This window comes from Cyanistes caeruleus, chromosome 11 (assembly GCF_971803275.1).
Source record: "Cyanistes caeruleus chromosome 11, bCyaCae1.hap1.1, whole genome shotgun sequence".
Lineage (NCBI taxonomy): Eukaryota > Metazoa > Chordata > Aves > Passeriformes > Paridae > Cyanistes > Cyanistes caeruleus.
This window is the reverse complement of record NC_141711.1, coordinates 16,518,491-16,537,823: the sequence shown is the minus strand read 5'-3', so window position 1 is coordinate 16,537,823 and position 19,333 is coordinate 16,518,491. Positions and strand designations below refer to the sequence as shown.

The window sequence follows — 19,333 nt, the reverse complement described above, 5'->3', positions numbered from 1 at the left end:
ACATCAGACTACCAAAAACATTTATTTTGTCTGAAAGAGGTGCTAATTAACAGAGCAGAACACCTTTTTGCTCTCTGAATATGACTATGCCTTCCAGTGGTATATATTATCTATGGGTTTTTACCTGCCATTCATAGAGTATTCTTTATATTTATTTTAACTACATAAAAATGTGAATTGCTTTAAAGAACCAAAAGAAATTATTAGCTTTTTTTATAGTTTATTGTGGCCAAAGATAGAATACAGTCAGATATATAAAAGCAGTGGTCTAAAAGAAAGGAAAAACAACACCCTGAAGGGTAACTAACTCCTTTCAAAAACTCTGTCTTATTCTCTGGTGAAAGACTCTTTTGAATACCAGAAAATAAGGCAGAATCTTCAAAGTGAGAGTGAAATTTAAATTTCTGATCTACTGAAATTAAATTGTAATCAAATAGAACATCTTATGTGAATACCTGTCCACTTCAGAAGTTACAATTAGTTCTCTAAGCTTTCACACAAGTTGTGCATCCCAGCATCCTTAAGATGAGGAATGCATATGCTCTTGGTAGCTCACTTGTATAGACTACAGATTGTAATGAGTTGTTGCTGTCTCTTCAGTTAAAAAAAATAAATAAAAATATTTTCCAGTCCAGAAGAGCAAGAGAAATGCCCAGTGTGGCCATGCTCAGCCACTCGTGACATCGGGCAGCTTCTCCCTGCAGCTGTGCTGAAAAACTTCCATGTGAGTAGCTCTACTTTTGGGGACACTGCTGCCAGGATGGTTGTCATCCTGATGGTGCCACCATTCCCAAGCTTGGTGATGCCACCTCAGGAACACAAGACCTACTTGTAAGCCAGAGCTCCTGCAAAGTGCTTCTGGATGTAGGTGTCCATCACGGGGCGGAAGTGGAAGTACTTGCTGTCACGGAGCAGGTTGATGATGAACACCTGGGGACACGGAGAAGGGAACCCAACTCAAGGAATTGCACATTGCTGCCAAGTGACCACAAACAAGTGACCAAGGTAAGGAGCATTCAAATACATGAGTTGCTTTAAACAGTCACAGCTGTGTTATCAGGTATTATTTGTTGCTTCTCCCATGAGAGAAAATACTGCTGCCCCTGGATGTGCTGAGGTCAGCCTGCCCCCCTCACCCATTACAGGAAACACAGCTGGATCCAGCTGAGTATTTCATATTTGACAGAAGCACAATACCAGCAACATGATCATAAGAAACTTAAAACTCACTGAGCATGAGATAAATAACAATCCAGCAGCTTACCAGAGACTGAAAGACCAACAGACCGTACTTCTCTGTGTTGTCATCCAAAACTACAAACAACGTGTCCAGAATATCTTGTAAGAACTAAAATGACATGAACAAAGAATTTAAACTCAAATTATATTCAAAAGGTTATTTCTCCCCTGCTTCAATTAGTTCATACATGTTAATATCTTTGTGAAACACTTGCCAAGGACAAATCACTTCAGGTTCGCCCAAGTGATGTGACAAGTTTTAATTTGATTTTACTAAATTTTTTTTTTTCTCTTTGCAAGGACTATTTTCAAACAAAAATGACAGAAAACCAAAATATAAGAAATATGTATTATATACCTGATTTGTAATTTTGACTGAGTGTTCCTCTCACTTTAAGCTGACTGGAAGTGCTGCCTGATACCAGTAGCAAAACAACTTGCTCTCATTCTCAAATCTTTAGAGTCTCAGGTACTGTTCAGCATCAAATCTGAGGCTGGGCAGTACATTAAATTGTGTTTAATATTTAAATTTTTGTTTAAAGACATAAAGTAAAGCTTTTCTAACAAGCATTAACTAGGGCAAGTTATATGTTGCCAATTGCTTCTTTCACCCTTAACTCCACAACTGTCAATTGAGCACTGACAGTTCAGTGATTTTCTTTCTGAAAGCAGAGTCTCCAAAAGGATGAGTGTGAAGGACAGTGCTAGAGATCATTAACTATACATTCTCCCATGATTTTTTAATTTACTTTACTTAAATTCCTGATGCTGACAACAAGAAATAAATTATAACAATTTATGAAGTCTCTGAAATGATAAAATGTCTTTTTTTTCTGAATTATTATATTCTGTTCTTCATATCCCAGTGCCAACTGACAGCTGATTTATGGGGAGATTCAATTACTTCTCTCCGTGAAATAATTCAATCCATATCTTCCTTTTTCTTGCTCTATAAAAATCAGATACTTATACTGCCCTACAAACAAAGTGTAAAAAAAATTACATTCTTGAAGAATTCCAATATAAATGGGATTTTTGCTCCCCTGTTGCTGTTATCAAGTTATCATAAAGAGTAATATTCCAGATATAGCAACACTCAAATGACTTACAGTGAAGTGGCTTTAATGATAAACTACTTATTAAGTGATAGGACTTGTCTTCAGTTTCTTCTCCTTGGTTGTTTGTGTTAGAAATCAGCTTTTACATCCAGATTTATAGAAATAAATCCTAGGAAGAGCTCCCAGCACACCAAAGATTATTGGGGCATATCTGGAATGCACTTTGTTTTGCGGAGACCACAAGTATTCAAACGCAGTTGGAAGTTCCTGGCCCCTAAGGAAGCTCAGGCCACACAAGATTATCATGTGGAGTGACAGTGGCCACAAAACCCGGTGAAATGATGAGCTGGCAGACAGAGCAGTGGTGCACTGCTGGCTGGAAGCAGCAGAGAGCCCCTGCCAGGGTCTGTGTCTGCACCAGCAGCTGCGTGGGACTGCAGACTGGCACCGCTGGTGCTGAGGACCCAGCACATGTGGCTGAGAGCATTTGACTAAGGATTAGCTCTGGTTTGATCCCACAGACTGACTGCAATAATTTCTCAAGTGTATCTTCCTGCCCAGTTTCCTGTCATAATAAAATCCCAATTCATACAGGGTGGAAGTTCACAGTGTGAATCAAAAAGCACAGTAAGAGGGAGCCTTGAGAAGCAGCCTGCAGGTCTGAACTCACTGCCTATCACAGATACATCCAAAGGCTGTTATTTCATGTAGTACCTTAACAATCTCCTCGCCACTGACATGTCTCAGTCTTCCCAGAATATCCATCACTCGATCTGGGTAAGCTTTCCATTTGAGCAAGGCAAGCAGATCCACTGCAGAGAGAGGGAGGGAGAGCTAGAACCACACACAGAGGGAAGAATGGCAACCCCAGACCCATCAGAGATTTGATCAATTTGCACTTCACCTCTTGATGCAGTCCACACTTCTTGGGAAATAATATATATATATATTTATATGTATACTATATATAATGGAGAACAAGAAGTACAATATAGAGTGAGTCAATACTGCTAACAGAGAAAGGAATGAAGGAATGGTTAAGTGCTTTGAAGGGAGTAAAGGCTGCATTTTTCTCTGTGTGACTTGACACTGCACTGTGGACAATCCACTCCTGCCTGCTTGTGCCTTAGAGCCATTCCTGTAAAAAAACTCTTATTTACTTAGCTGCTCTGTAAAAGTCAAGCAAAACAAACTCTGGATTGTGTGGAAGTGCTAATAGTGAATTTTTTTTTTCTCTTTCCTAATTCCTGCTGCCTTGGGCAGTTCTGAGGGGTCAGCAACTCACCATTCTGGGTCAGTTTGGTAGAAGAGAGCTGTGTGGAGACTGAGAAGGTCTCTTTGGTGCTGCGCTGGAAGATGAGGCTGGAGGGGATGTTGGGGCAGCCGTTGTAATCCTCCTTGCAGCAGGGCAGCCCCAGGTACAGCGCGTGGTTGTTGAACGTGCTGTTCTCATCACACTGCAGGGACAGCACAAGGGATGGAGCTGTACCTTGTCCATCTCATCCCACACGCCCACAGCCTGTCAGCAGTTCCCCAACAGTGCCTGTGTTGGGATTTTTGTGGGTGCACACCCACACTTCTAAGGAAAAGCTGTGCTTGGGGACCTGGACACGCCCAGAACAGACCCAGCTCTACAGAGTGGTCTCCAACCATTGCCTTGTTAGAACTCACCAGATCTTCCAGATGTAAACTTAGGATGCTGCCTGAAAATTATACTGAACAAATAAACCCAGGTGAATCAGCAGGAAGGAAAAACCCCAAAGCCCAAATCTCTTGCTGCAGGGCTGTGGCACTGCAGCACAAGGCATTTGAATCCAGCACAATGTCAACTTACAAAGGCACAGAGCAATGCCTTAGGCTGGTAGAAGTGCTGAATGCTCATGAATACCAGCGTGTTTGAAGTCAAAATGGATGGGATTAATAGCAGATAAATCATCATCATCAGGATGGAAAAGGTGAGCTGCACCTAGAATAGAAGGCTCTACCCAAACCATGTGATTTTGGATGTATAAAATTTTGAAACTACTATTAATCTGTTCCTCACACACTTCTAATAAGGGAGAGAAGAATAATGTAATGACCATTACTCATTTAAGTACTGAAGTAGAGATGAGCAGTGAAAAGTCTGCAGAGAGCTGGTACCTTATAAACATAAAGCTCATGGATATCATCCGACAAGGTCGTGCCATCATCTCTCATCAATGGGGTGAATGCAAAACCAAAGAGCTTCTTTTCTCCCTTGTCCTTTGCTGCAGCAAGAGATAGAAAGAAGGAATTGTATTTGTGCATACCCTGTCTGTCAATATATACAAGATTACTCACCAACTTCTCCACATGCCTAAAAGTAAACAAGCAGCTTACAGAACAAACAACTTTTCTAATTCTAATTTCTTTTTTCTAGTTCTATGTAAAGGACTGACAAGCTTCAAATCAAACACAAATATGCCAAACATAGAAAAATCTAAACTGTTTATCCTGCAAAGAAAACATTCTACAGAAAAACACAACAAAAGAACAGCAGGGACAAACATCTACAAAGCGCTTTGCCCTGCACTGATTGTTCACCGTGTTTTTGTGCGCCGCTTGATAAATTCAGCAAAAGGCTGCTTAGCAATGCCCCTTCACTGTATTGCAGGCTGGCCTCTCTTTCCTGCTTTCCATCCAGATTTAACTGGCAGTGGAAGGAGCTGGGGCCTTTTGCACTTGCCCTGGCCAGGGGAGCACTCACTGGAGCAATGGCGGAACTCGAAGCGCAGGTGGGAGCCGCGGAAGCGGTCGATGGGGATGGGCAGCTTGATGATCTCCCCCCAGCGTGGGCTGTTGTTGTGGTACAGCACGAAGGAGTGGTAGGCGCTCCTGCTCGGCTCCCCCGAGCCCAGGCTGATGCAGTCCTGCCACCAAAGGAAACAATCCAGCATTAAACACATCACATCACCAGCCAGGAGTCATTTTATTACCCCGTGGTAAACTTGATATAGTTCATGGCTTTCTGTGGACACAAAAGAGTTAGAAGCAGAAATTCAGACACAGTGAAATATGAAATTTTTTAGGAGATCTTGAAATTTTGTTTTGGGTCAAAGGGTAAACAAAGAGACCTGTGAAACTGGATGAATCCAGTATCTTAAGTTATTATCTTAAGCTGTTTTCCATCAAGCACTGAGTAGATACAATAAACACCTAAGTCCAAACTGAGTCAAAAAAATAGGACATAATAGGACATAATAGGACATCACTTTTAATATTAGTCTTCTGTGAAAAAATCCTTTAACCAGATTTCTGCTTCAGTATCTCAGTTCAGAAGTGATAACTGACCTTTCCAAGCTCTTTACAAATGTTCATCTTTCAAAATATCCATCCTCACCAAGTATCCCAGAAAATTCTAATCAAGTTAATTCCTCAGTGGGAAACAAAGAATTTCTATGTAATACTCATCGCCTAAAAACATAATTGGATCTAAATTTCTGCTTTCAGATATAACAAACTCAGAGAGCTTGCCCAATCTATGCTTTCTCAAAATACAGATGAAGAAAAACATGAACTGATATTGTTTAGAAAATAAAAAATCCTTAGAAGATAACTGGAGGAAAACAGGATAAATATTGAAATCCTGAAATAAGGACAGTAAAAGGTCCTTTGTGATAAAGACATGGAGCAGGAAGCACATTTTTTTATGTATAAGCACTAACCCATGCTCTAGACCCAGCACCTACAAAGAGATCCAGGAGATGAAACATCTCATAAAACTAAGCAGAAAAAAGACAACTTGGAGATTCTTCACTTTTAGCATGTCCAAGGATAATGAATCCAGGAAGAAACAAGCTAAGCAGACCAAGAATAACACATGTAATAAAAATTCTGATGTAAAAAAAATCCATGGAACAGTATGATGAGAAGAACTACTGGTTATTTCCCCAAGGCATCTGTAAATTCTATCCCAAGAAAATACCAGAAATGTTGATTTTTTTTTTAATCTGTAACTATCTGACTGCCCAGTCAAGAACATCCCATTAACCAGAGACAGTTAGTTCAACCTCTGGCAATAATCTGCTGGCTTTGAGAAAGTTAAGAATTTGTGAAGGAGCCCAAAAGGGAAGAGAAGCTCTCTGGAATTCTGGAACACAATGCAAGGACAGCCTACGTGGACAGAGACTGCAAAAGCTCTGATCCAAACTGAGTAACTGAAGGCTGAACTCACAACTCAGTCCTCTCAAATAATCCTCAGCAACCACATGGGATGAACCACAACCCCATATTTTTTTAATACATCAAAAAGAATTATGTGTTGCAGATAACAGCAGGTGCGTAGAGAGCAGTGCCAGTACTGCAACCCAGAACACCTTTAGGATCCCAGTTCTGTTCTGTAGCAAAAGTAAATGGTTGGGCTTCAACACAGCAATTCCAAAACCTCATTCTGCATTAGGCTCTTAGGAGAAAACAAAACAGTAGTTCTATTTCCTCTACAAGGTACAGTAAAAATTCAAATTTTAATGTGAGCTTTTTTCATCCCATCAAGAAGCCATCAACCTGCTCTGACTGACAAATGGCCAGTTTTTAAATGCAGTTTCATGTTGTGAACTTCAAATAAATGAATAGTCTTTCCTTCCTGTTGTTAACTTACTTCCCATGCAGTTATTCTACAATCTATAGTCTGAGGAGGGCAGACTAGTAAATCTTTAATTCTAAATTGTGATCTGAAAAATACAAACATCAGACTGATCTCCAGACACCTGGTGACTCTGAGATGCAAATATGTAGGGGAATTACAGGGCAGAGGCAGGGAAGGGAAGCTAAACTAGAAAAACTATCAGGAAATTTCTATTGGTAAAGGTGTGCCTTGCAATTCATAGGCTATTCCTGCTGCTGGAACAGAAAGAAGTGAGAAATGTGTCAAAGGATTTTTTCCTTTTTTAATTTTTCAGACTATACTGAAGGATACTAACAATTGAGTAAGAGCATTTTGAGAAGGAAATACTCATTTTCATTTTGAACAGCACTACATTCTGGAGGTAATTTCATTCCTTTCAATAGGACTATTTCTGGATCAAGATACATTCAGCAGCAATGAGGAGCTGCGAAAATTCTCATTAATCCTGTGCATGGTTCTGCTAACGGCTTCACGAAGGCACAGTTCAGATTTGGATTGTGCTGCTGGTTGGGAGAAATTTAAGGATTTTATTCTAATATCAGAAAAACTCTGGGAATTTCTTTCTGTCCTGTGTAATGAAAAACCAGCTTCTCTGTGAATGACCATTCCAACCAAAATCACCGAAGTTAAGATGGATAATGTCTAGAAATTACCTGGCTTTTGTAAGTAATCATTAGGCACTATAATGCACATTAGCACATGAAGATGCTGATATTGAAGTTGGAGGCACTTCTCTTTGTCCTCAGCACACTGATATCAACTGATGATTAAAACTTTGCCACTCAGTTTGAAAAGGAATCTGATCTTCTTGCAGCAGCTCTGAGCACAAACGAGTCCCTTACAAGAAATACACTTTACTTTTAAAGAAATCACAAGTAGTAATGGAAGTTCTCCTTTCAATTAAACCAGAAGATTGTGGTTATGTATTCAGTACACACTTTTAGGTGTTTAGATTCTCCACAGTAATGGCCGATTTTATTGTGATGGAGGTAAAAGAAAAGGTAGGGTGAAGTTACTTCTTATAGCTGCTCATGCTGAAATACTTCCTGTTTACTTCTCTACATTCACAACCTCCCACCCACCTCCTTCTCTTCAATAAAACTAAAAGAACAGAGGAGATAAAACAGGAAACACAGAGAATCCCCATCCCCAGTTGGAATGGAGCCAACTTAGGGTGAAATTTTATTCAAAGTTATTTTCCAGAACTACATTCAGTACTGTAACCCAACAACTCAGTCTTAGAAGTCTCCCTTGGAATCACATTTCAAGGTGTTGTATGACACATATTTAATTTTAGATATGCCATATACTCCTCAGTTCTGATTAGTTACTCTATATTTTTTTACTTTAGCCGCTGACATCACATTTGGAAATCACACAGGCTTTTCAGTTTATGAGTATTTTCTCCAAGTCTTCTATCCCCATATAAGGGAACTGCTCCAAATTCTTACAGATTTATAACTGACCATAAATAGAGCTTACAAACTTAAGAAAAAAAAAAGAAAAAAAATATATAAAAAAAGAGAGAGCCAGTTTTATTTTAGCTCTTGCATTGCATCAGAGACTCTGGAGCAAGAGGATATGTCCCTGCAGGGAGCACCTGAGGCTCCCAGGGACAGGAGCTCTTACCTTCAGGATTTCTCCATCGGCATAGAGCACATACATGGTCACCTCGATGTTCTTCTGCACACTTTTGCCACCCCTTTCGAAGTCCCCTTTCTCCAGGGTCAGGTACAGGTCATTCCGGATGTCACCTGCAGGGACAGAGCAGAGCCACAGCCTTAAACTCCACAGGGGACACCGGGGGCGTCCCAGTTCCATTCTGCAAATCGTTCTCTGTGTTCTGAGAGACCATGGCTGATGCCCAAATCATTCCAAGCAGCAAGTTAATTGTTAATAAGGATGAACAGTTTAACATCAGTGCATAAAATCAGACTGTTGTTAGTAATGCCTTTAATAATGTGAACTCAGAATCAATACTGGTTTTAATTATGTAAGTGGAGAAGGGAAAAAACCTCTTACTGCTATACTGTGCCTTGTTAGCTGAGCTGGAATTGTCAGGCTGAGCCTGACAAAATATCCTTAGCTTCAGACTTCCTATTTCCCATATATTTTATGAAAAATAAGTATTTTTGTGATGATCAGAATAACATTATGTTCAGTTAGCCTTTCAAACGCTTTCTACGTTTTCATAATTTCCTTTTATCATAACAAAATACAAGCAGCCTTTTTGGGAACCTGATCACAATTCAGTTCAGATGGATTAGGAAGGAATTATAAATGTAATTTTTGCTAGATTTCTGGCTGGCCTCTGGTATCCATATGCATGGCTATATGAAAGCAGCCACTATGGACAATTGCCAGCTTCTCACTACGTCATTTACTATATTCAGAAATAGAAATATTTGTGTCTCAGCATCTTGTTACCCTGAATTTCACAGACTCTCATTCGCTTGGTTTGTTTGTTTTTATTTTAGAATCTGATTTGGGAAACTGCTTTCAAAACTAATGTGGTCAGTTCTAAAGTCTGCACCAAAGGGACAGCAGGTAACACCTATTTTTATGTAAAATTTAGTTACTGTCACCATTTTATGATGGTTCACACTTAACATTTCTTTTTATCTACTTGCCAGAAAGGCAAACATACTAAAGGGCAATATATAAAAATACAAAAAAAAAATAAATAATAAAAAAAAATAAGTAAATCCTTTCAAGGCAAGTATTTTGTTAATCAGCCCCAAGATACTAAATAACGAAGTAATGGAACAAAGCAGAGACTCCTTCAACATCTGACTTCTTCCACTTGGAGAAGCTGATGCAGTTAAATCTCTGTATTAATCAGAAGCACAATGAAGTAAGGCAGCACATTTGCTTTCAGGCACTGAGGGACATCCTTTTGTGCCCCTCAAAGCAGCACTTCAAATTCCTCCTGAAGTCTAAAACCCCACAGAACTTGTTCCTTAATCTACTGTAGGGACAAACAATAGAAGCTTTTAGTCGTGCCTTTGCTTTCTATTTTATTTCTGGAGATAAGTACAACTCTTTCAGCATGGAAAATCCAGCTCTGTGGCTGCCAGGCAGTGCTTCCCACTAGGAGCTGTGTGTGAATGGGAATCTGTGTGCAGAACAGGCTCCTTTATCCAGGAGCCTCCCTCTCCTGCAGGGTCAGTGCTGGGAACACCTCCCAGCCAGAGGCTGAGCTGCCAGGGGACATCAACAGGGAAAAGATGACAGCAAGAGCTTGTGAAAAACCTTGGGTATTGGATCTGGTTTGGCTTATCAAAGCACAGCATCAAATGCAACAATCCATGGGCCACAATAGAGAAAATTATCGAAATCAAGCTGAGATACCTCTATCCTTATTATAGGGATATCAAGGAAATACAAAATTCATCACTAAATATGGTTTAAGTTGGGCTTTTGTTTTAAAAATCCTCCTGCTTAACAGATGCCATCCTTTTATCTTGGAAGTTTGCACAATTAGGAAAAAAGTTTCAATTTGTATGCTGTAAATCTTAATAGAAATTAATTGTACTCACTATAATTAGCATTTTGGAGCTCCCTACTTATGACCTCTTTTCTAGAAGGCAGTCTGGCTACACAAAGTCCAATGTCAGATATCAAATAATTTTCCAGCCTAAATTAAAGGCAGCATTTAGTTATATATAGCATCTTATCTTCTATTAAGCTTAACAGGAGGGATATTACTCCACTAATTAAAAAAAATGCCTTTGGGGTGGGGTGTAGAGGGATCTTAAAAACAGTGGATTTGCATAAAAACTAAGGAAAAGGATGGGAAAAAGTATTATAGTGAAATATAACAGTGATCTTCTCTTGTAAAAATAGTCTACAAAAGGTCACTGCATACAGTAAAAATAGGAAGTAAATGTATCTAAGAAAGATAAAAAGCATTTCACCATCAGGTAGGGTGATTATTTTGGTGGAAATCACCTTCCTACAAGGAGCAATCTCCTTTTCCTAACATATCAGTTGACCTGAGGCCTCACAAGCCTTTTGGTTTTTTTTGTTATTGCTAGTGGTTTTGAGGGATTTGAGCTCTGCTAGCCCAAAGCAAAAGATTGAGCGCAGAGCGGTTTATTTACTTTATTTATTATTGCAATCTCTGCTCTGAGTGTGCAGGGCCAGAGAGAAAGCTCAGTCCCACGTAGGGCTGGGCACACAGGGGAGCAGACAGGGGACAGCTGGCACAGGACTGTCCATGGTGGCACCAGGAGAGGCCTGGGCAGCTCCAACCCCACCGACAGCCGAGGCAGGAACCTGGGCACACAGGGCTTGGCCGGGGTAATTCCATTGGAAAGAAACAAAGAGATAAATAATGAACTTGTGGAAGATGTCACACCACTCCTGCAAATGCCTGCACAAACAGCCCCGTGCTTGTGACAGCAAATCCTGCATTTTGGGGGAAAACCAGGCTGGTACCTCAGCTTGGACCACAGAGGCCTCAGGTCTTCCCAAACAGCAGCACAGAGCAAAAAACTGGGTGAGCTGTGGCCTCCCATCATCAGAACAGAAATAAAAAGTGCTACAAGGCCAGTGGGCCACAGTATTTATAGAGCAAAGCCTACTGATGTAATTTTAAACTGAGATCGCTGTGCTGGGTGGCTGTCAAGGATGAACTGAAAACCTCACAAGAGTTTTCAGAATGGGATTTGTTTCAAAGTCCATTTCTCTACAATTGTTTTCCAGTTAAAAACAAAACTAAACTTCCTTTTAGTATAATCCATGCACCTTTTATATACATGGTTACTGACATGAATTCTGTATCAAATGCCTTGAAAGACAGTATTTTCCTTTAAGATATTAAAAATAATGTGTTATGGGGCTCTTCCTTTATCAACTCCCTTCACCTTTATTGGGGTTTTGTTTTGTTTGTTTTAACCTGTTTACAAAGCTCAATGTCCAACATACAGTTGTTTAAACTATAAATCATAAATTATAGCTTGGGGAGGTTCACTTGTGTTGAAAGGAAATCCTTTCTCATATCACCTAAAACTATTTTAATAGTAATGGGGGCAAAAAGGAGTGGTGGAAAAGGCTACATGAGCCAAATATTGATTTTGCATTTGCAGTATGAAGGAATGTACTGGGAGACTTCCAAATAGTCATTTATCATTTTCAAGACTTAATAACCTGAAGCAGCCCAACAGCCACTCCTTGTCTGCTGTCCAGCAGAAGAAATGGGAGTATATCCTGACAGGGTGTGTAGCTTTTCCAGCGGAAGACTGACTTTAACTGCAAAATAGCAACAATTTACATTAACTGTCTGAATTCAAACACATTTATTCAGAGATCCTAAAGATTCTGGACACTGACTACAGGAATGGTCCCTGTTTTGTCCAAAATGCTGTATCAAAAAAGGGTACATAATTCACAGAAGTTTCTGCAGGAGAGACAGACACAAATTTCTGATCACTCAATTCTAGCAACTTCTTTTTGTGAGCTGGGAATGTTTTGTGACTTTGTGGACACGTAATGTATCTCTGCAAGCTGGGGAAAAGTGGCAGCTCCCAGAAGTCTTCATGTGTAGGTCTAGTTTCAACTAAGTAAAATAGCTATTTATCCAGGGAATATTGGAATTTTTTTAAGGTGGAAGTTTAGTCTTTAACTATTTAGGCAGCCAAGGGAAAAAAAATCAGAATATTAGTGTTTAGGTCTATTTTTATCAAATTGCTCAGCGGGCCCTATTCACTTAGGGCCTCACATATGATGCACTGTCTGCTGGACTCTCTAACACCCCTGGGTTTGGCATTTCTTCAAAAATAGTGGCATTTCACAGAAGAGTGAATGGGCAAGAAAGATAATCGGAATATCTTCCACAATGGCTTCTGAAGAAAACCCAAACCTGTGCATTTATGTCCCATCTGTAAATGAACAACCAGAGCCAATCAGCATCACCCCAATGACCTGAGCCAAGTTACAGCAGCTCAAACTGAGGACTTGGGCCAGCAAGGAAAAGCTCTGAAGCAAATCATGAGGTGTAGAGGATTTCTGTTCATGTGCAGTGTTATCACATGTTGTGGCTGTATTTGTTCAAGCTCTTTGCAGGGGAACTGCTCTGCTTCCTGGCTCAGGCTCTCACATGACCCTGGACATTCCCTCTCTGGATGGTCTTCCCTGGAAGCTGCTGCTTTGGAGGGGGCCAGTGATGGGTCCCTGATCTCAAAGAGCAAAACTCCACCCTCACCTGGAGCTGCAGCTGCTTCCAGTGCAAACACAGCTACCTGGGAAGGGCAGGGACTTCAGCACAACTGAGCTGACAGGAGCAGCTTTGTGCTCATCACACCACTCCTCCAAACCAAAGGGACAAACTGGCCAAGGGTCAGTGGGAAGGGTCTGGAACACCCCTGGCCTGCTTTCTGGGGCTCCTCTGGGACTTGTTCCCAGTCTCATCCTCCCACTGGGTGATTTTCCCTGGCTTTACCAGTGACATCCCCCTGACAACCCTGTGAAGCCCCCCTATATTCCCACTACATTCCTGGCACTGTCCCACACTCTGGGAATCCCATTCCATCCATTTCAGGAGCTCATTTCTCTGCCCCTTCACCAACCAGGCAGCAGGTTTTTTTTAAGGCCCACAGTCTTGAAATAGTTACAGTGAGCAACTATTAACACAATTGTAAGCAATATTACAGCAGCTTTTATCTTCTGCCTCTATGGCAAATTAAATTAGCTTTTTTTTTCCTCCAAAGAGAACATTATGCAAGTTAAACTCTGTGTGCTCCTGCAGCTTTCACTGAACAGAACACAATTGTTTCAAAGAAAAGGGACAAGCAATACTTATTAGGTTATTTGCTACCCATTGTTTGACTTCTATGTATAGAAAAGAATTTATACAATGCCCTTTATAATGCAGTGATTTCCCTGGAATAGTTGCCTTTCAGTTGTAGGAAGTTGTTTTTTAATGCTTTTTATCTCCTCCAACTTTCCGCTTCCACAAGTTTATTTATAACAATAATACTTTATACTCTCCCTGTAGACAATTTTTGGTGATAGTTATTACATAATTATGTCTTTTGGTCTTGTTAACACTCTTGCCATGAACATTCTGAGAATGGCTGATGGATTTTACCATGTCCTTTCCTCAATGTATTTTTGCCATGACTTTGTGCTCACTGACTGAACAGATGCTGAGATGTTAATCACCTGTTTCTCACTGATTCACCCATCACAGTTACTAAATTTACCTGAAACCCTGAGGTATGAAGAGAGACAAAGTCTCCACATCCCTGTTACCAAAGTTTCTCTGTGTTGTTATGATTCGTTGTCTTTATCAATCCCAACATTCCATGGAAGAGATGGAAATGGAAAAAAAGCAAGCAAAAAGCAGACATTACACAGAAAAGCAGAAACTTACACCCAACAATCTTCATCTCTGCATCAGAAACAAAGGGGAGAGAATAAAGGGAAAGGAACAGGAGAGAAGCCAGGAAATTAAGACAAGGAGAGAGAAAAAAGAGAAAGAAACATCACTCACGAGTCGGAGATGAAGCATGCACTTTTCATCAGAGGATCAAAGGAAAAGACAGAATACTTATCAGCACATGGGCAAGGGGAGGGGTGTCCTTGGGGGACTGACAAACACCAAGCCTGTGCAACAGATTTCTGCTCAGCAAGTCCTGCACAAAGCCCAGCTGCAATCCCCAAGGAGCAGCACAGGCCTCTCTGCTCTCAGCTCGGGGAAAGGTAAAATTGGCAGGATCAGATGCATGGCCTTAAACTCAGGAGCAATTTAGAAAAGATATGAAAAAAAACCAAACCACAAATGAATAAAACCCCACCATAACTTCATCAGGAGGCTGGTTTGACCGAATTCCCTTTGATTTTGCCAAAAAAAGATATCTGAAGTCTTTATGATGCTCTTGTCAGATTACAGCACAGTAGGAAACAAAGAACATTTTATCTTTACAAAAGAAAGCAGGAAGAGTTGTTTTGTACAATATTAAGCTTGTTCTGCATAACCATGCAAGATACAAACCCATAAAGACCAGTTTCACTTTGTTTTTTAATGATGACCAGCTACCACTGATGTTGCTCTTATCTGAGGGACAGAAAAAGAATGCTTGATACAGGGAGCTAATGCTACAGTCTAGAACACAAAAAGGGATAGGAGAACAGTAATGAGACACAGCTACAGAATTTTAATAGTTAAGATGTGCACATGTGAAAGGGTTTCCTGCTAAAAAAGAAAATGAAAACGTTCAAACCTATGACAAATATAATTAAGTTGAAATGCTAGAGCTATTTACTTTTTTAAAAATAGATTTCTTGGTTCAGCAGAATGATCACTGCTTTTTAAAAAGTACCAGGTGACATAACCTTTATTGATTCATAAAAAACATTTTCAAACCACACTGTCCTGAAGAATCTGTACCACTTGCAAAATACAAGCCATGAACTTTCTGTGCAGTCTTCTGGAAGAGGAAACCCTGTGTTTAATGACAAACAGTTCTGAAGCAAAGCAAGGAAGAGATGGTTTGACAAAGACTATTAAAGCAGCAGACATGGCTGAGGACTGCTAATATGTGTGACAGGCTTCATTCTTTGGTTGGGGTTTTTTTGATTCTTTTTTGGTCATGTGTGTCCCCAGTGAATTATTTTTCAACTTTAGACAATACTCATAAAGCTAGGGAATGTTTGATCCTGGCTGTAGAAATATAAGCACAAAGTCAATTGATAGACATTCCTTGTTCATGTAGCTGGGCCAATCCACCTCAAAGGTAACACAAGCCAAATGTTCTGTCCTGGATGTCAGGCAAACTCCACCCCCAACTGGATCTGTTGTTTTAAAAGCAAACAACAGGCAAATATCTGCTGTCACTTGAGTATGTCAAGCATACTTTGATTTCCAAAAAAACCCTTGATTAGTAGTTAATGAACACTGTTTGCTGCATCAGTGGAGTTCCACTACATTTCAATCTCTTCATTTTCCAGAGATTTCATTAATCTGGAGAATACCCAAGACAATGAAAGACGGTTTTTTTGGAGCCCCATTCATGACTATCCCTCTCTTCACAGAGAGTAGAGCTCCTCTCTACTCTGGCAATGTCCTCAGTTATAACTACAGTGAAAGTTCATTTACACTTCCTCAACTGCTTTGCTCTTCTTACTTGGTGCTTACAGACACATACAAACTGCCTTCCCTCACAAATAGAACCATTATTCTTACAATGCCTAAAGCTTTGCATCTAAACTCAATATATGAAAACCTCTTGTAGCACACCTGGAATCAAGGAGAAGTTCTGTGCCCAGATCCTCTAGAGAGGCAGGATATCATCTTAAAACCCCAGTGTCTTCTCCAAAAAGAACTGTGGTTCTCACAAAGAGAATCTGGAAATGGATTAGCTGCAATGAACGGAGAATTTTAAAAGCTTAGGGAAGTACTTTTTGTATGAGCACTGCCGCTGTTTGCTCAAGCCCTGGCCCAAAGCAGCAAATACAGGGGACCCACTGTGCACTTCACAGAGGGGCCAGGGCCCAGAAAAACAAAAAAAATTGCTCAGGGGAACACTGAGGACACAAAGCTGTTCCTTCAGTAGCCTGAAGCACCTGAGGTACAGCTTTATCCACAGAAATGGAGGATCAAGCAGTTCTTGCAGGAGAAACATTTCCCTTGCACAGGTGTGTAAATGTGACACATCCAGCTGTGATCTCAATTACAGCAGATCACCTTGCAGCTGCTGTGTCTGTGCATCAGCCTGAAATAATTCATCTTTTCCCTGTTTGAGTGCTTTGGGTTATGCCTGGAACTGCTATAAGATCATTGAGAACCAAAATTTATAATTGGCTTTATAGCCCACATCCTCTGCTGCTCTGTTACCACCATTTTCAAGCTCATTAGTAAATATACACATGTTGTTCTAAATCTTTTGACTCTTTAGTTTCTAGAAATGCTTCCCACCTACTCCCTATTGTATTGTGGTTTCTGAAGAGCTTCCATAATGAGGCTACAACTACTTCTGGTACTGATGTCTCACTGCAGCCTTTTGAGTAATAAAATCTGATGCTTTTCCCATTATGCTTTCACCAAATCTCCCATGCCTGTAAAGTCATCTGTGGGCTTGCTCATCACAGCAAGAGTGATAGTTCAAATGCTACTAATTAGCAAACCCATTTCTTATGAAAAGTCAAGCCACTGGAACACCAGGTTTTATGTGGTTGCATGACTGCCCACATTCTGGGTTCTTCTCTTAAATGAACTCTTGGCTGTGCTGGGGCTGCCAAGCCAAGAAGCATCTCCAGCTGCTGCTCCAGAGGTGAAGAGCAGAGGAAGCACAGCAGGGCTGCAGCCAAGACATTGCATGGACCAGCTGCTCTGAGAGGCCAGCGGGAAAATCTGACCAGGTCTGCACCTTCTCTGCTTCTCATTACAAAAGGATCACACAAACTCAAAAACATCAAGGTTGCAAAGTGGAAACTCATTTTTTCCAGGATTTGGATTGTTGGGAAGCAGAAATTTCATGCATTTAAAAAGAAATGTCTCTATTTTGAGTGAACAAGAGGGATATTAACTGTCAAGGGGTTATCAGTTAATGGGGAATATCAGCAATCTTTCCAGATCCCCTTCTGTCCACGTGATTTTAACACCTTCTATCACTGCAATGTCTGTTCCTGACAATGTTTTAGCATTTGCCTCCCCAAATCTGGCATTTCCTGATAAATAAGACAATTCTGTTACAAATCTTACTCAAGTAAAGTGCCCATCCCAGCTGCACTTGACTGGGAGAGTAAGAGAAAATAATGACCAATATTTTCAGCTTGGAGCTGCTCTGTTTACCTGGCATTATGACATCAGGAAATCCCAGCTTCCTGGTGACAGAAACTCCTCTGTTAAAGATCATGGGGTTTTCCCTTCGGATCTGCTCCATGTCACCACGAAGAAGCTGAAGAGATATTATAAGTCCTGGGAGAAAAACCAAGCAAAGAGGTTCATTATTTCTGATCTAAGAATTAGATTCTGTGTGTACAAAGCATGCAGGTAAACTAATGTTTTGCTCCACAGTTAATTTAATACAAGACATAAACACAGAGTTCTTTTCTCCCTTGGAGTAATTGAAAATTGAAATGAAGGAAACAGAACTGTTATAAGGGATCAGTTAAGAGCACAGAATTATATTAAAATACCACTCATAACAACCAGAATACTTAATTTTGAAGTCATGTCCCAGGATACAGAAAGTACTTCCATTATTTCTATTCCTCACATGCAGCAGGTTACAACACACGTATGAGCAATGCCACCTCTGTCTGAGGGACCACCAACCACACAAAGCTCTGGAACATCTCTAAAATGCCTTTAATCCTGCTTTATACCATGAAGAAAACTTAAAACTCAAAGTGGACCTTTTCCACTCTTTTCTTTAATGCTTCACTGAGGGATGTTGATTTTAATGAAATTCCCAGCAGTTCCTCTACATGTTTCAGGAGTGCAAACTGGCCAAACTGACCTCAGCAACCAGCACTGTTGTTCAGTGTATCATTTGAACAGCTGGACTAGGAATAATTACACACTTGATCTCAATCCAGATGTTTTCTCTACTTCATTTTAATTTACAGCATAGGAGAGTGTATTTGTAAAATTATGAAGTCCAGCATCACCATACAAAAAAATACCAGAACTAAGCTCTGCCATTCAATCCCAGTCTCACCTGCTGAGCACACCCTACCAGCTCCACATATCCATGAGAATTACCTGCACAGAGCAAATTTCCACATTCTTTATCTCCTTGAGTGTCACTTGTCAAGAGCTCTTCCTGTCATTTGTGTTCACTGCCCAGAACAACACACACCAAACCAAGCCCTGCCTTGGATGCACATTTTTGCATGAGCCATTCAAAGTCCTGCTCTTTCCTAAGAGAAATTAGGCTTTGTGACCAATATTTAGTCACCATTTTCTGACAAGTTACCAGGGGAACACAACAAGGAGTATCGTGTACCTCCCACCCACTTCCTGCCTTCTCCCCTTAAAGTCATTTTCAAGCCTGTTATTTGGCTTCAGCCAAATTTGGCAAATAAGTAGATACCCAGATTACCCATTAGATGAGGATTGTATAAATTTAATGAATACCCAGAGTTGGGATGAAAAAAATGAGCATAAAGCCCTAAAATGAAGGAAAAGGCCAACCAGCCAGCTGGCCAGTCAGCATGTATGTACTCAAAAGCTGCCAAAACATGGACATGCAACTGCCCAGCTGGGTAGGCAGGAGGGCTCTGCAGGGAAAACACAGGCTCTGAAACCATGGAAAAAATCCAAACCCTTTGAATACCATGTATGAGGATGTCTGTGTGTACAGAAGGTTTCCCAGCACACAAGAGACACATGTCCATTAGAAATCAGTCTTGGCTGGTTTTGCCACTTACATGAAAACTTGTT

At 40.5% G+C, this 19,333-nt stretch overlaps 1 protein-coding gene and 1 long non-coding RNA gene across 35 annotated transcripts in view; one reads left to right on the top strand and one right to left on the bottom strand.

Moving 5' to 3' along the window:
- The window catches only part of LOC147651031 (uncharacterized), a 75,999-nt gene extending 63,776 nt beyond the window's left edge, over positions 1–12,223 (top strand). Inside the window, exons 11-15 of the long non-coding RNA XR_015274904.1 lie at positions 631–724; positions 869–1,005; positions 7,217–7,303; positions 9,420–9,489; positions 12,033–12,223. This is a non-coding gene — a long non-coding RNA (uncharacterized LOC147651031). The remainder of the gene's footprint in view (positions 1–630; positions 725–868; positions 1,006–7,216; positions 7,304–9,419; positions 9,490–12,032) is intronic.
- The window catches only part of DOCK3 (dedicator of cytokinesis 3), a 183,220-nt gene that overhangs the window by 59,779 nt on the left and 104,108 nt on the right, over positions 1–19,333 (bottom strand). For all 34 annotated transcript variants that reach the window (XR_015274895.1, XR_015274896.1, XR_015274897.1 and 31 more), the window contains exons 14-21: positions 17,738–17,863; positions 8,572–8,696; positions 5,026–5,188; positions 4,440–4,546; positions 3,583–3,754; positions 3,012–3,109; positions 1,265–1,348; positions 830–930 (exon numbers count right to left, since the gene is read on the bottom strand). Coding sequence is in view for 30 of the 34 variants with exons in the window: in XM_086845695.1 (XP_086701821.1) it covers positions 830–930; positions 1,265–1,348; positions 3,012–3,109; positions 3,583–3,754; positions 4,440–4,546; positions 5,026–5,188; positions 8,572–8,696; positions 17,738–17,863 (976 nt within the window). In the remaining 4 variants the exon portion in view is untranslated. The remainder of the gene's footprint in view (positions 1–829; positions 931–1,264; positions 1,349–3,011; positions 3,110–3,582; positions 3,755–4,439; positions 4,547–5,025; positions 5,189–8,571; positions 8,697–17,737; positions 17,864–19,333) is intronic.